The sequence below is a fragment of the Pituophis catenifer genome, unplaced genomic scaffold (assembly GCF_029215685.1).
Source record: "Pituophis catenifer annectens isolate HBS135680 unplaced genomic scaffold, rPitCat1.0.hap2 SCAF_1, whole genome shotgun sequence".
NCBI lineage: Eukaryota > Metazoa > Chordata > Lepidosauria > Squamata > Colubridae > Pituophis > Pituophis catenifer.
This window is the reverse complement of record NW_027256881.1, coordinates 276,667,259-276,682,674: the sequence shown is the minus strand read 5'-3', so window position 1 is coordinate 276,682,674 and position 15,416 is coordinate 276,667,259. Positions and strand designations below refer to the sequence as shown.

The 15,416-nt window shown below is 36.8% G+C and overlaps 1 protein-coding gene across 2 annotated transcripts; it reads right to left on the bottom strand.

Moving 5' to 3' along the window:
* Nucleotides 1-1,711: 1,711 nt before the first annotated feature.
* NR1H3 (nuclear receptor subfamily 1 group H member 3) lies at nt 1,712-14,094 on the bottom strand. 2 transcript variants are annotated; one of them, XM_070931239.1, is made up of 8 exons: nt 13,911-14,094; nt 11,629-11,895; nt 8,644-8,852; nt 7,993-8,172; nt 5,530-5,629; nt 5,015-5,128; nt 3,799-3,893; nt 1,712-2,846 (listed from the first exon to the last, which is right to left on the bottom strand). In XM_070931239.1, the coding sequence occupies exons 1-8, from the start codon at nt 14,023-14,025 to the stop codon at nt 2,700-2,702; spliced, it is 1,227 nt and encodes a 408-aa protein (XP_070787340.1). In that variant the 5' UTR covers nt 14,026-14,094; the 3' UTR covers nt 1,712-2,699. The 2 variants fall into 2 exon arrangements, with proteins under 2 accessions (XP_070787340.1, XP_070787341.1); XM_070931240.1 differs by lacking the exon at nt 5,015-5,128.
* Nucleotides 14,095-15,416: the final 1,322 nt, after the last annotated feature.

Below are 15,416 nucleotides of genomic sequence, written 5' to 3'. Positions count from 1 at the left end.
CCTCCGCCGCATATGTCACAGAGCGGGCGAAGGCAAGCGGCCCGGCGACGCTTCCTGCAGCCATTAAACGCGGCCTGCTCGCCTTTACCTGTCAGCGGAAGCCGCGTCCTCTCCCTTCACGCAGGCAGGCAGGCAGGCGGCCAGTTCCGCATCAACAGCACGGGGGAGGAGCGAACCGAGAGGCGGAAAAAGAGGGCCGGCACTGGACGTTGGGAACGGACCATTAAGCCGTTCTGAGGGGACGGAGCCGAGCACGGGGGGGAAAGCGCGAAGCCCGAAAGGGCGGGAAGGGGCGTCACCATCAGGGGCTCGAGTACCAAGGCCAGCGCATCCCAAGGCCGAGCAGAGGCGCCAGCCCCGTCCACAGGTATGTTCTTAATAATAAAATACGTGCCTCGCCTCCCTCTACTCCCAATTGCGGTATAAAATTCAGAAAGGCCAAATCCTACCGCAGAATAGGAGGACCCTCGCTATTCGCCACTATTGCAAATAGGACACTACGTTCCAAAAGAGGAGCTGTTTCTCACGGCCAAATTTCGAGGGAACGTTCTTTTTTTTTCTAAAAATAAGCCACTTTAACAGAGTTAGATGACTAAGATCTTAAGTTACAACACATATTTTTTTAAAAAAAATGGGGAAAGATTGCATTTCTGTCCATTCATAAGTCTTTTTTTAAAAAAAAAAAAAATTCTGACCATTCGTAAGTCTTGATGACGTTAAATTCGTATGTGCATTTTCAGTAGAAGAATAAATGTGGATGCATTAAGTACCAGACAGTTTTTTCTTATTAGATTTTATTCTTTTACATAAAATTACATTTTTTGAGAAGTGGTGATTAGAAAATGTGGGATTAAACCCAAGAAGTTCGGTAATTGCAAAGGGTCATTACAACATGGTAAATTGTTATATATGTGCTTTCTCAGGTTAAGGCCAATACAAGCAGAGTAATCTCATGTGCAAAATAGTCATAAAGCTGACACCACAAATAGGGCACTTGCTACATAGTAATTATACTATTTCAAGGACCTAATTTCTAACACCTCTGCAAAGAAAGCCAATTTAAATGCTGAAAGAAGCAAGCACTATTAGTGTACCGATAAATGTCAGATATAATTTCTGCTATCAGATATCCTGGCAAGTGTTGGTGTATACTTTTCAAGTTATTTATTCCATTAGCAACTATTTCTAGGAAAGCATATTTATGCCTAAATCCACTTGCATCAATAAGTTAAACTCCACTCATTCCTGAGGTTTAGGCTGTAAACACTAAACTCTTTGTGAATATATGGGCCATCATGAAACAATTGAACATGTTTAATTAGGGATGGAAGGATATAAACTTGGCCATCACATCCTCAGTACACAAAAAAATTTGAATCATAAACATAAACTGGGTTCTTTTCCTTCCTGAAGTTATCCAAAGGCAGCATTTAAAAAATTTCCCACTATAGGCATCCATCCAGGGAGGCAATTGACAATAGATGTATCATGATATGATGCAAAACATACGATTTAAGTACTATCCAACATTGGGACCAACTATGAAAGGCCAGGACTGCATCATGATGTATGCATCATCATTTCTGGCAAAGTGATTTACAGCAGATACCAACCTCTATTTCCATCTAAATGTTTTGTCAGAGAAGGGGAAAATTTGAAGTAAAGAACTAGTAGAGGGGAGATAAGAAAATGTTTAACCATAATTGGCCATTATTTAGATTTGTCTCTTAATGCACAGATGAATAAAAGAGAAAGGTGGTAATCTTATATGTACTTTGTAATAATCCAATATAGTACATTTTGTACTGTATAGAAAACATATTGAGCGGCAATCATCTAGATTATATGGATGTGTGATGCACATCTCCATATTCAAAGGAGTTTCATATAATAAAAATCATGTCTTCCTTGTTATTGTATCAGTATATATCAGCAATGGCTGTATTTCTGATCGTGGAATGGAGAACAGAAATATTACAAAAAGTCCTAAGAGATTTCAATAGTATAACTACAGTATATCCAAAGTGATGCTTCTGAAAAGTCCACAAAAAGGCACCTAAGCTACATACAGTCTATCCAGCTCTCTATTAATTGTTTTGAATGTTAACATATTTTAGCTACATACAACCTAGGGGATCAAAAAAGAAAAGATACACAAGGAAGCTTGCCTCTAAAATTCCCAAGAAGATTCTATACGTCTGGATGGTGGCCTTGAAATTAAATATGAAAAAAGGGTTTTTTTTATTTATTTATTGTTTATTTATTTATTGGTTCAATTTATATGCCACCCTTTTCCGGAGACTCAGGGCAGCTTACAATGCGTTAAGCAATAGCCTTCATACTTTTGTATATACCTGCTTAGTAGGGCTTTCGGCCCCCCCACCCAAGCGGTGTTCTTTTTTATACAAAGTCGGCTTATTGTCCCCACAAACCGGGTCCTCATTAAAGAAAACCACCTGAAAAATTATTAGAGTGTATTCTTTTACTCTTCTGTGTTAAGTCTTTCAGTTCCATTTTTGGAAAATAGTGACTAAAACATCATTTCATCCTTCTCATTTGTTTTTTATATACTGTATATATTTCATCCGAGCAAAGAAATCACAGTCTTCTGCATTGCTTCAATGCTTTTGATAAAGGAGAATAGTTTTTATTTGCAAAAGATAATCAGTGTAATCGCTCACTGTCCTTAGATAGTATACTCATTCATTGACATCCCAGATCTCTGAAAGAAGTGGTGGTAGCTTTTTGTCCTGTAGCCGAAGAGCAAACACTTGTTCAGAATGAACACTACTTAAAGTCCGAAGGCTGACCAGTTTCATTAACATCCGTGGGAACATTAGATGATCCTATAAGATCATACACAAATAGACAAAGATATCAGAATGATCAAAATTCTGTTCCTCTGTCTTACTTTTCTCATGAGGAATAAGATTAAAAACCATTTGCCTACCATAAGGGTAATAACATTTTAAAGCATAGAGTAGCAAAATAACATTGTGGACTAGCTCAACAGCTTCAAATTCTATGCTATCAATACAGAATAACTTATTCTAAATAAATTATAGAAAATGTAGTCATGTGGAAGCATGGTACTAGGTTTTTTAATATTAATATTTGCTCCTCAAAGATTCCATGAACTTCCAATTCTTCAACTATCATTTTTGTAAAAAAACAAACACCTCCCCACTGCTTCAATAGAACAACACTATCCCCCTTAGCATCTCTGATTAAAAGATATCAGAATGATCAAAAGCACTAGACAAAGGTCTATTCTCTGAGTAAACATACATTCTCTGTGCTTTTTGTTCCTGGAACTGAATACATGTAAAATGGCAAAGTAGCAGTAGCACCCACACATAGAAAGTTCATATTCAAGAGTAACACATTGCTTGGATTTAAAAGCAAAAAGCTAGTTTGGAATAGCACCTATTTGCAACTTCATAAAGTAGCTTCTTAATTTTTGAGGTCCAGCAGCCTGGCTCAACTGCAGCAAATTCAGGCAAAATATGTGTTTGGTTTAAAGCATTATAGATACACCCACCTCTTTTGCTTTCAAATCTAATGCTCTACATAGTCCAAATTTCAAATGTAAAGCATGTTCAGCTAAAAGAATTTCAGGTTCATAAAAATTTGTAGAACAGCTGTTAGTCAGGATATGGCTAAATATTTGTTGAATAACTCAGCCATATCATGCTGCCCATGATAGCCAACTTACAAGAGATTCTGCTTTAACCAGATTCTTTCTTACAGGCACTGTTAGCAATACAGTCATTTTCGCAGGCTAGCCAAGACACTTACGTTTGGCCTATGAATACATATATATGAGTGAAGGGCTTCTACATAGGTATGCTGCAACTTTTCTACCAGAGTTTGATCTTGAACATTTGGTCGATCTGTTAAGGAAACAAAGCATTAAACTTTTAAAAAATATTTATTTTTATATGCCTGCCCATCTCACCTGAAGTAACTCTTAGTGGCATACAATAAAACAACAATTAAAACATTTTTCAAACCCTTTAAAACAATAAGCATGGATAAAACAAGGCTAGGAGAAGGAAGATGTTTACATACAGTATAACCAACATGCCGGCTCCATTATGGAGCCTGTATGTTGGTTATACTGTATGTATGTAAACATCTTTCCAATGGTTTTGTTTAATGCATGCTTATGGAAGGCTCGTAAGGAGCTTGTAATTCTTTGCTTGTTTTTAAAGAAATATATACGTCACTGAATCCAAAATGCTCTCTGGCTAAACTCAAAAATCTTACTGCCGTGCCTGTTTCCCTATCTATTCTACAACTCTCTAAGCACCTTATAGCTTAGAAATAACATAGAGAAAAACCGCTTCAGGATGCAATTTCCCCATCTGCTGTGATTTATCATTTTTTTAAGAAAAAGTCGTTGAGAAAGAATTAGCACAGTACAGCAAAAGCCAAGCATCTGGTTCAACAGCAAATAAGGAAATATGAAGAGACAACAATAATATGCTGAATATTAAGCTATGAACAAGACATCTCTAAGACAGATGACTTTGAAGAAAATGATTGCAGCCCAAGCACTTTTATATGTACCATATCCATCATCTTGTCTATTTCGATCCCTCCCTGCAGATATCACTAGCCTTGAATATAAATACACCATGACACAACTAACCCATACATCTCCTCCCTGAAGATTCTGTCACCATCATTCATCTGCTGCAGTGCACTACTACCAAATTTCCCCACCTTAGAATATCTATGCCGAAAATATACATGTTGTGTATACAGGGCATATGTACCTGTATTTAACACACACATTTTGGGTTTAGACAAAATGTGTATGTTTTGGGTCAGCCATGAACAACCTAAATCTTGTTACTCCATGACTAGGACATTAATGCACAACCTTAATTATTATCCATGACAAATGCATTCCTTAGAACTAACATTAGGACACTAAGTATTATATGCGATTCTTCTTGACTGAAGACTCTTTTTACAATTTTGATCCAGCTCCCTCCCAGCTTGTTACCTGCAGAAAAAATGCTGATGGCAATTAAAAGTGCATACTCAGCATCATTGAGATGCAGTTCATTCATTCTCTTTGAAAATCCAAAAATGGGATTAATAAACTCAATTTGTAGGCCTGAAGGGAAAAAAACAAAAACAAAAAACAAAAAGTGACTTAGAAATATGTACAGCTTCTGTATATTGTCCCCACCCCCCACATTTGCGATAAGGTAAGAGAATTTCACCCCTGTATAATACACATAATATTCACATTTTTGATAAGTATTTCATATCCTCCAAAAATGTTCTGGTAGGAAACCATATTATCTCTTCTAATCCACCCTAACTTTATTTTTTATAGTATTACTTGATTGCTATTTCCAAAAATTTTGCCTCAAATTTCAGGTTGAGGATTAAGTTTACAATCTTTCATAAAAGAATTTTGATTTTATGTTTTAGAAAAGAAGTTGCCATAATATTGATCCATAATACAGGGAGAACAAATCTCTTTTATACTCTGGAATGTGCTTAACTCACCAGCCTTGGAAAAATCATCCCGATTGTAACTTAAATCTTTCAAAAAAGTTATGCTTTCTGTTTCTGGATTGTAGCGCCTAGATGTCTCCAACAGCATCACCTTGAATATACATATACAACACACATACCAAAACCAGTCACAATTATAAATTTGACAATAAAATCAATTAAAGAGTTATTGCACTCACATGTCATAAGTGATGAAATAAATACTTTTTGATAACAAAAATTATCAAAAAGAATGTGTACAGTACCTTTAATATATCTGTTTTGCTTTGTTTTGCTTTAATTTATTTAAATTGTAAGCTACATTGGAAGATAAATATGTACAGAAAAATGAGAAATAAAATGATTAAATAAATACACAACATATAAAAACATTTTTCTTGTCCTCTCTTTTCTCTCCACTCCTTTCTACACTTAAGTTTCTCCTAAGGTTAGGGATTTCTCTGGACTGATGCAGGGACAACTTCATGAGTAAGAGCTCTTCTTATAAAATTAATTTGAGAAAATTCTCTGCTTTCCTGTCATCTCTCTGAAGCATGGCTATCTTTCTGAAGAAGGCCTCCTTGATTCTCAAAACACATATTTTGCCCAGATCTGCAGAATACAGGTGCCAAGAGGAAAGTACCAATCTACCAGATATCCTTTTAGGATCCCAATCAAAGTTTGTTCCTGTGAACCCTACTAGGTAGACCAGACCTAGAAAACTGCATAAGAATACTAAAATTTTTATACTCCAGTAATTAGGAAAGCTTCTGCTTGAGTCACTTCCAAACTTGTCTCAATCTCTTTTGCCTAGATAACAATTCCTGCATATCAAGGTGATTTTCCACACATTCTACGTTTCTACTGACTGGGGTTTCAGATCAAATCTTCATTCTAGTTTCTATGGTCACCTTAACATCAATTGGAATTTCATTAAGATCTAGAGGTTCAGAACCTCTCAAACAGCCAGGGGAATTATTTGTTTATTTATTCAGTCAGTCGGTCAGTTTGATGCCTTCTTACTCTAACCAACTCTGGACAGCTCACAATACACTAAATAATAAAAATGTTAACATAAGAGACAGACATAAAACCAGAAGAACAAGATAGAAAAACTAGTAAACTCCAAAATATCCCACTAACTTCTAATATCCATAAGAAAAGGTCTGAGAGCAGAAATGTCCTCACAGCCTTCCAGAATACCAACAGAATGGGAGTCATTCAGATCTCAGGAGAAACCTGATAGATGACACTGTTTAATTTTAGGAACCTGAAGCATGCCAACCTTTTTAGCCAAAATTGGTCAGGCAGATACCATGGAAGATTGATGGCTCCTCCAGTAATTGGGCTGTATGCCATGTACAGTATTATAGATGATAACTAGCACTTTGAATCACAAGGAAGTAATCTGGCAACCAATGCCATTCACACAGCAGAGGTATCACTTGGGTATACAAAGGCATGCTGACAATTGCCATAAAGGAATGAACTGATGTTTAAATCCTGTTTTCTAAAATACTCCCTACTTTGGAAAGCTAACATCAGAAAACTTTAACTTAAAATTAATAGTTTGCTCATTAGGCATGTGTCTTTTAAAATGCTTTTTGATCCTAAAATTGCTCTAGTCAAACATTAATTTAAAAAAAAATTTAAATGTCTCCTTTGTCATTAGATGATACAAAAGGAAACTGCACATATACTCTCGTGTATGCTGATATATTTATTTACTTATTTGATTTCTATAGATGCCCATCTCACAACTGATTTTAGGTAGAATACATTATAAAAACAATTTTAAAAATATAAAAATAAATGTATATGGTTGCCGAGTAATACTATTGCTGTAGATGTTAACAAAGCCAAAAAAACAGAGCCCTTAGTGTACTCAGGGCCCTAGGCCCAGACATATAACCAGATCTTCACAACTTTATGAAATGCCAACAAAGTCAGGTTTATCCTAATCTCTGAAGGGACAATGTTCCAGAGGGCAGAGGCTTCAGCAGAAAAGACATGTCTCCTACTTCCTGCCAACCGACTTTCCTTGCCTGGCTCCTAATACACCCAACTTGCCAGACTGAATTGGACAGGTAGCAATGACTGGGATAAGATAATCCTTTAGACAACTCAAGTGATAAGTATGATAACTAGCAGCTTGAATTGTACAGAAGCATCGTGGTAGCCAATGAAGCTCACTTAGCAATGGTGTTACATGTGTCAAATATCTGTCACCATTTATTATCTGTGCAGCTAAATTATGCACCAGTTGAAGTTTCAAAATGCTCTTCAAGGATAGCCACATAAAGAGCACATTGCATTAATCAATGAGGCCACAAGGCATGAGTGACTGTAAACAAAGTCTCCACTCCACAAATTGGCACAACTGGTACACAACATTAAGGTGTGCAAAGACCATCCTGACTACAGATGCCTCCTACTCATCTAGAAGGAGCCATGGAAAAATGGAAGAGTACTTACTTCTATTGTAGAAGTCTTCAAAAGAGCAATTTGGTCTTCTCTAGTGAGTTCCAAGAAACCTGGCAACTGTTTGGCAAAGTCCACAATTTCCTGCACAGAAATGATGGCAAGCTCTGTGAAATGAGCAAAGCGCTGTTGTCGTGCTTCACGATGAAGAGGATCTGAAATCTGTGGCCATGGCTGCAATTAAATAGCAAACCCACAAAGAGAGAGAAAAGAAGACTTTAATAAGAATAGAAATTAAAAACAGGAAGTCCATTGAAATCAGTCTAATTATCTCATAGCTCTCATACAAGTTTGATCTAAACAAAACTAGTATTGTATCTGGTTAATATGTTATACAACCCCTCCAGTACATGTTACACTATCCTTTTTCACTAGGAATTCAGAATCATTCCGCTTCAAAACAAGCAAGTTTCCACCAACTATTCTTTCAGCTCTTTGGCCGCAGCAACTGAAAGGTAAAAGCAAGCTCCTTTCAGACCCTCTTGGGACTCTGGAGACTATTACAACATGAATGCAGTGTCTATTAAGTATGAGGCATTATTCTATAAATTAACCATTCATTATACAAAATCAAAAGAAAGCTTTAGTGAAGTGTGTGTCTGCTTTCTCCTTCTATTTAACAGCCCACAATAATTGTGCTTTTACCGTCACTTTGAGCCTATCTGTGAAAGACCGTTGATTACACTGCTGTTGAGCTGCAACAAGTTTTTCTATCATAACAAGCTGCTCTGGTGTCATTTTGGGAGGGATGCTTGGAGGAGATGGTGGGTTCTGACGCACAGCTATTATCCGGGCTTGATCATCTTCCTGCTTCTTAAGTTTCTTCAGCTGGATTTGCTCTTCAGAGAGAACACCTAAATGTAGAGCACAGGACAGATAGGAATCAATGATACCATGGCTACCAACCAGTTTACACTACATAATCACTTTTGCAAAATCCTTAAACTTCATCCATGACTAAATTGAACATAATTTGCAGTGAGAAACCCAGCCACAAAAATAGGGAAAAGGAGAAGACAAATATATCTCTTAAAGGAAAGAGAAAAGATATCCTTTCAAACCAGAATATGCCCAAATGGCAAAGAAAAAACATTTGGTCGAACAAGTAAAATGAAGTGCCAGAAAGGATTCTGGTAATAAACTGATAGCAAACAGAAAGCATTCTACATTCTAGACCGGCATTTTATAATAACATTATCAATTTAAATAAGAACTAAAAGGACAAAAATGAAAATTATTAAAGTCATATATGCATACATTGACTATAAGAAGAGTAACAGAAGATTGTAACGATGCTGCATAGAGATTCCAGATACTTAGGAATATGGTTATATTTATATTTGCCTGTCATAAGATTGTATACATTGAGAAGCATGTTTGAAGGAAGAATATTTTATGATTTGGGAGAAGATTCTATGATATAGCCCCATTCTGGTGAAACAATCATGAATTACTAAATAAATTAGTCTAAGATCTAAAATCTAAGAAAAGTATGAAATTGAACTTGTACAGGAGCCATTTCAGTTGCCCAAAATAGAAAGCTAATTCTAGGATGGTTTGAACTGTTAAATTCTAATATAAAAACTAATAGTAATTTGTTTATGTGGGTATAATTTTTTTCTGTTCAATTGTGTTCCATTCTTGGAGACTGCCTGGACAAGTCCGTGCAGTTTTCTTGCACGGTTTTTCAAAAGCAGTTTGAAAAAGCCATTGCCTCCTTTGTAGGGCTGAGAGAAAATGAGTGGCCCAAGATCACCCAGCTGGCTTTGTGCCCAAGGCAGCATTAGAATTCAGTCTCCTAGTTTCTAGCCTGATGCCTTAACCCAGGGATGTCAAACTGAAGGCCCGCTGGCCGGATCCAGCCCATGGGGTGCTTAGATCTGGCCTGTGGGGCCGCCCTGGACACAGCAAAGGACCGGCCTGCAGTGCTACTGCCAGCAAAATTGGGCTCCGTTTTCGTTGTCAGAGAGCTAGCAAATCCTTTCGAGGTAGGTAAAATGAGGGGGCAATAAGCTGACTTTGTATAAAAAATAAATAAATAAATAAATAAATAAATAAATAAATAAATAAATAAATAAATAAATAAATAAATTTGAGCATCGAAGAAGGGACAGGAAAGGGGAAAGAAAAAGAAAAAGAAGGAAAGGAAGGAAAGATGGGAAGAGAGCAAGGAAAAATAAGAAAAGAGGGGAAGGAAGAAGAAAGAAGGAAAAAGAAGGGAAGAAGGAAGGAAGGAAGGAAGGAAGGAAGGAAGGAAGGAAGGAAGGAAGGAAGGAAGGAGAGAGATTATGAGAGGGAGGGAGGGTCTGAGGGAAGTCCTGCCTTAGCACTTGCCCACCACAAGTGCCCCCGACATGAGTGATGTCAAGCTGACTATGCCCACACTAGTCATGCCCATCCTGGCCACGTCCATCCCGGCCACGCCCATCCCAGCCAGCCCTCCCTCCAAGGTCAAACACAACCCTGATGTAGCCCTCAATGAAATTGAGTTTGACACCCCTGCCTTAACCATTATACCAAACTGGCTCTCAAATATAATATACTAATCTATTTTGTTACCCTATTTATTAGGTATTAGGTCTGCATTATTCCACAAAAGATTTGTACTTTAATTTTAAAAAGGATTTTTTTTCGTAAAAGAAATACAGTGAGACTCCAGTTTCATGGTGTACTTCAAATTATAAATTGGTCAAGTAGTAAGCAACTGGCTTAGCTAAAATACAATCACATTATCGTATTTTTGAATGCACAGTAGTCACTCACAAACTATTGTGATTATTGGGTGGAGTTATTCCATGTCTGGTTCATAAAAAGAAGGGGCGTCTTTTGCAGGATCTTTTTTCCGAAATTTTCTTTCTATTTTGTAATGTCTAAGAACAGTGTTAGCATTAGATCATGTGACTGGCAAAGTGTGTTTATAAAGAAAAGTGCTGTGAAGTGGCAATTGCCTTATGAAGTCTGCTATTACATTGAACCTCAGCTGTTTTAACATTTAGTAACAGGGATAAATACCTGGCACTTTGGAAGCTATTGTACTTTACATGCATACTTCATAGCTACCTGACAAAGAGAACAATTTGGGGGTTTTTCCCCATACTGAGCCTGGAAAGAATGAAACATTTAGGAAATCTATCTGGTAAAATAAAATATGGATTTTAAGAGGTATGCAAATATCTAGTTACATCCTGTCAAAAGAGTTTGAAGGATCAGGAGAGTAGCAATATAAAATGCACTTTTTTTTTTCAGTGAAAAAATGAATTAATTTTCAGAACAGCAAGTATCTAAATCCTTTTGAAACAAAAAAAAGCATACCATAATTGGAAAAAACTCCTAACAAACAGCAGCTTGAACATTGTCCAAATCTAACCTGAGATAAACAGTTCAGGTATTAATGGACTTAAATATTTTGCATTTTGTAAAAATTCAAATAAAAATAATTTAAATAATTTAATTAAAGCATATTTTATTCAAACTCCTTGCTTTAATATATTATTTTGTTAGGTGATTGAGGTTCTATGACAGAGAGAGTACTGACAGTTTTATTATGAAATGTAGCTAAAGGAAACATTTTTGTCTCTATAAAGCACTATCCCCAGAATGATCTTTGATATTTCCACACTAGGTACTTACATTGCTCTCGCATGCCTGCTTCATAGCACTTGCGTAACCGACACTCCTGACATTTCCGGCGCATGTACGTATCCATCTCACATCTGCCACTGTTCTTGCAGATATATTGGGCCCCTTTGATCACACTGCGTCGGAAAAAACCTTTGCAGCCCTCGCAACTCAGGACATTGTAATGGAAGCCGGAGGCTTTGTCCCCACATACGCTGCACACCTCATTTCCTAGCATCTTGGGGGCTGGCCCCTTCTTCCTTTTCAGCGGAGGATTTTCTAAAGCAGAGAAAAGGGATGAAAGGAAAGACTCTGAAATAAGACCTGAAAATGATAGAAGAAGAGCTTCTCATGATGTATACATGCTAACAGTTTTTTCATGCATAATAATATGCTGACTTGGGAGAAACCTGAAACGTTACATGTAGGTGGAATCAAAGAACATAAGGACCTGTGGTGAAGGAAGACCTCTGGATATACTGTTCTAATAATATTTACCCAATGGTGTTCAATGCATTTCTAGGGCCATGAGACTATAATGCAGATGATTCAATTAGTATTAAGAATAAGAATTAGATCATCTCAGAATGTATAGGAATAATCAGGGGTAAGAATTCTGTATCCATTGTATTAAATATCCCTTCAAATACAAAGCTAGAATATTGGATACAAGCTGAGCAATATATGTAATTAATCAAGCAATTCCCCTTTCTGTCTACATATCTATTTTAAAAGAATCAGCAGCTATTAGATTCTGAGAGGACCTGGAAATAAAAATCTCCTAGAGTGTTTCACATATAAAGGTAACAGACACAGAGAATGGGTAACTAAAGAAAATATTAGCTTTCAAAACCGGTTGTCTTGGTCTCTGTGTAATACATAACGGTATGTGGGAATGACTTTGGGAAATGGGGTAGAGATGTTGCTTAGGAGCAGTCATATAAGAGAAGCTGCATCAGAGATGGACAAAGAAGGGATATCCCCTTAGGTTTTAAGCTCTAAAGAAGACAGCAAGGGATCTATACGTTCAGACTTGCACGATTCTGTTAATGTAGCTTTACAATAAAATAGAATTAGCTTATATTATCATGTTTCCTTTCTAGAAAGTCTGACATTCAGTGGGTTGGGCAGCAGGGATCAGCATTGTTTTTTTCAGTCTGACTAGGACAGCATTTACCAGTCTGATCAGTGGTGGGTTGCTCCCGGTTCGCATCAGTTCGCAAGAACCAGTAGTAAAAATTTGTAGTAGTTCGGAGAAGCGGTAATAACATTGGCTAGCCACGCCCCTAAACCGGTCCCTGGCCCGGTCGCTGCTCGCTTACCCCGCCCACCCCATCAGAGGCCTTTTTTTTTTTTTTACTTTTTTTTTTTTACTTTTAAAATCATTTTTTCAACAACCTCTTCGGGTGAAAAAATGCTTTTAAAAGTAAAAAAAAAAAGCCTCTGATGATCGCGCGGCTCAGCTGGGATCGTCAGAAGCTTCTAAAAGCCTTTTTTTCCGCAACCTCTTAAGGTTGTAGAAAAAATGCTTTTAAAAGAAAAAGAAAAAAAAAGAAAGTTGGCCATGCCCACCCAGTCACATTACCCCCCACCAAGCCATGCCCACAAAATAAGCCACGCCCACAGAACCGGTAGTAAAAAAATTTAGAACCCACCCCTGAGTCTGATGCCATATTAGCGAGAGAATTCTGGGAATCAATTTCAAGAGACTTCAGTTCCCATAGTTCCTCAGATAATACAGCTATTGGTCTTGCTCCATGGGGTTTTTGAAAGCAAAGTCCAGCATACTTTTCATTTACATTTTACAGTTTCATGAGTCAGCTTCATAAACTTTTGAAATCATAAATAATCCAGACTATTCACTTTAAGCAGGTGACTAGGGTTCATACCAGAAACAGAAATGTTTCTTTCCAACATTTTTCAAAACTCAGAAAAACCAAGCCAAACACCATCATCCCTTGCAAACTTTTTAGACCTTCTCATTAATTTCTTTCCCTCTACATTTCTTCCCAGGGTTTTCCTTTACCTTTTTTCAAAGCTAGACCAAAAAGTTATTCTATAATCAATATCCATATCATATTCCATAGTTATTGTTATATCCATTATCCTATAATGTATTGCTTGAATGGAGATAGTTTTGTTTTTAATGTGCAGAAACTACTTTAAAATTTCATGAAATCCATAGGAGTACCTAGAATTCCGCCACATAGGCTTATCACATGATTTGATTTAACACAGAGATAATTTTGTACTGCATTCTAAACATATGAATTAAAACAAGAATGTACTCTTACCTATAGGTTCAGAGGGAATCTCTGAATTCTGGAAAAGTGCAAATACTTTTTCCTCCATGTTAAAAACACTTGTCTTCTTCCCATGGTTCTGTGTGACAAGCTGAGTAGGACCCATGGTGGCTATTCTACACGTTCTTGTAATCTCTAAAGCATGTCTATGAACATACTCAGGATGTTTGCATGCAGTGTTACAATGACTTCATAAAATGGAGAAAAACAAAAGCTATAATAAAAGAAAAACAGAATTCCCGAAGTTATATGGAAGTCTTTTGTTTCCATACTACCACCCACAAGAGTATCCACCCAGGCTACAATTATTCAACCTCAAAGAATTAGTTTGTCTCCTTTAACTAGAAAACACATTTTCAATAAAACTTAAGGTTTCTGTTAGAAATATAAATATTATTGTTATCAATAATATAATACTTATAATAGAAATAGTGTTTTAATTATTTGTTGGTTTTCAACCAACTTTTCATACAGCAGCTCAAGAGGATGTACATAGTGTTCCATCGTAGCTTGTCCAGGACTGTCATAACCAGATTATTTTAAGTAGCATTCTCCAACTTGGTGCCCTCCAAATGTGCTGTGCTGTACTGATGGGTAACATTGGGAATTGTATTTCCAGCAGATCTGAAGGATATCAGTTTGGGAAAGTTGGATAAAAAGTGAAGAAGCCAATTAAATTGCCCAATAAGGCATTTTCACTTTTAATGTATGTATCTAATTTTTATTACTTGTTTATCTCCAAAAACATATTTCTTTAGGCAGATCTAAGTAAGAAAACAGTAAACAGTAAAACTTTAAAACTACTTCATATCAATCATTAAAAACAATCCAAAACTAAGGCAGCTTCCTGCCAAAGAAATAAAGATTCTGAAATACTGTAGCGTGGAAGGGAGGAAGGAAGGAAGGAGCAAAACAGCCTAGTTGCCTGAAAGTCTTTCTTTATTAATTATAACTTTAGCAAAGTTCTGGGTTCAGCTATTCTCAGTAAAGCATATTGCTCTGATTACCATTTTTAGGACCTTAGAAGCAGTGAAAGGAGTTCACCTGGTTTGCAGCAGTATGCCTGATTGTGATGGTCTCCTTACATGCCAAACTAAAACTTCATTGTGGTAATTCCCATTCTAGCAAAACTCTGAGTTATTGAAAGGTAACAGTATCTCAGTAGAAAACCTACTTCAGGGAACATCTGCTGAATGGTTATGTGAGATATATTTAATCAAACTTCCTTATTTAAAGCAAAAAAAAAAAATTCAAAGAGGATCTAGATACATTAAAAGGGGAAAAGACTGAATTGCCCCACCTAGATATCTGAAAAAAAATCAATTTGGTCTTTTGCTGCTGTCAGCTCAGTAGTTAAGCAATACTGCTGCAAAGTAGAACTGAGGGGTAGAATGTGCCAGGAAACAGGGTGTATTACCAGACAGCTGGAGCCAAAGAAAAGGGTATAGATGCTTGCTTGACTAAGGGAATTTCAAAATTGACATGTCATCACATGCA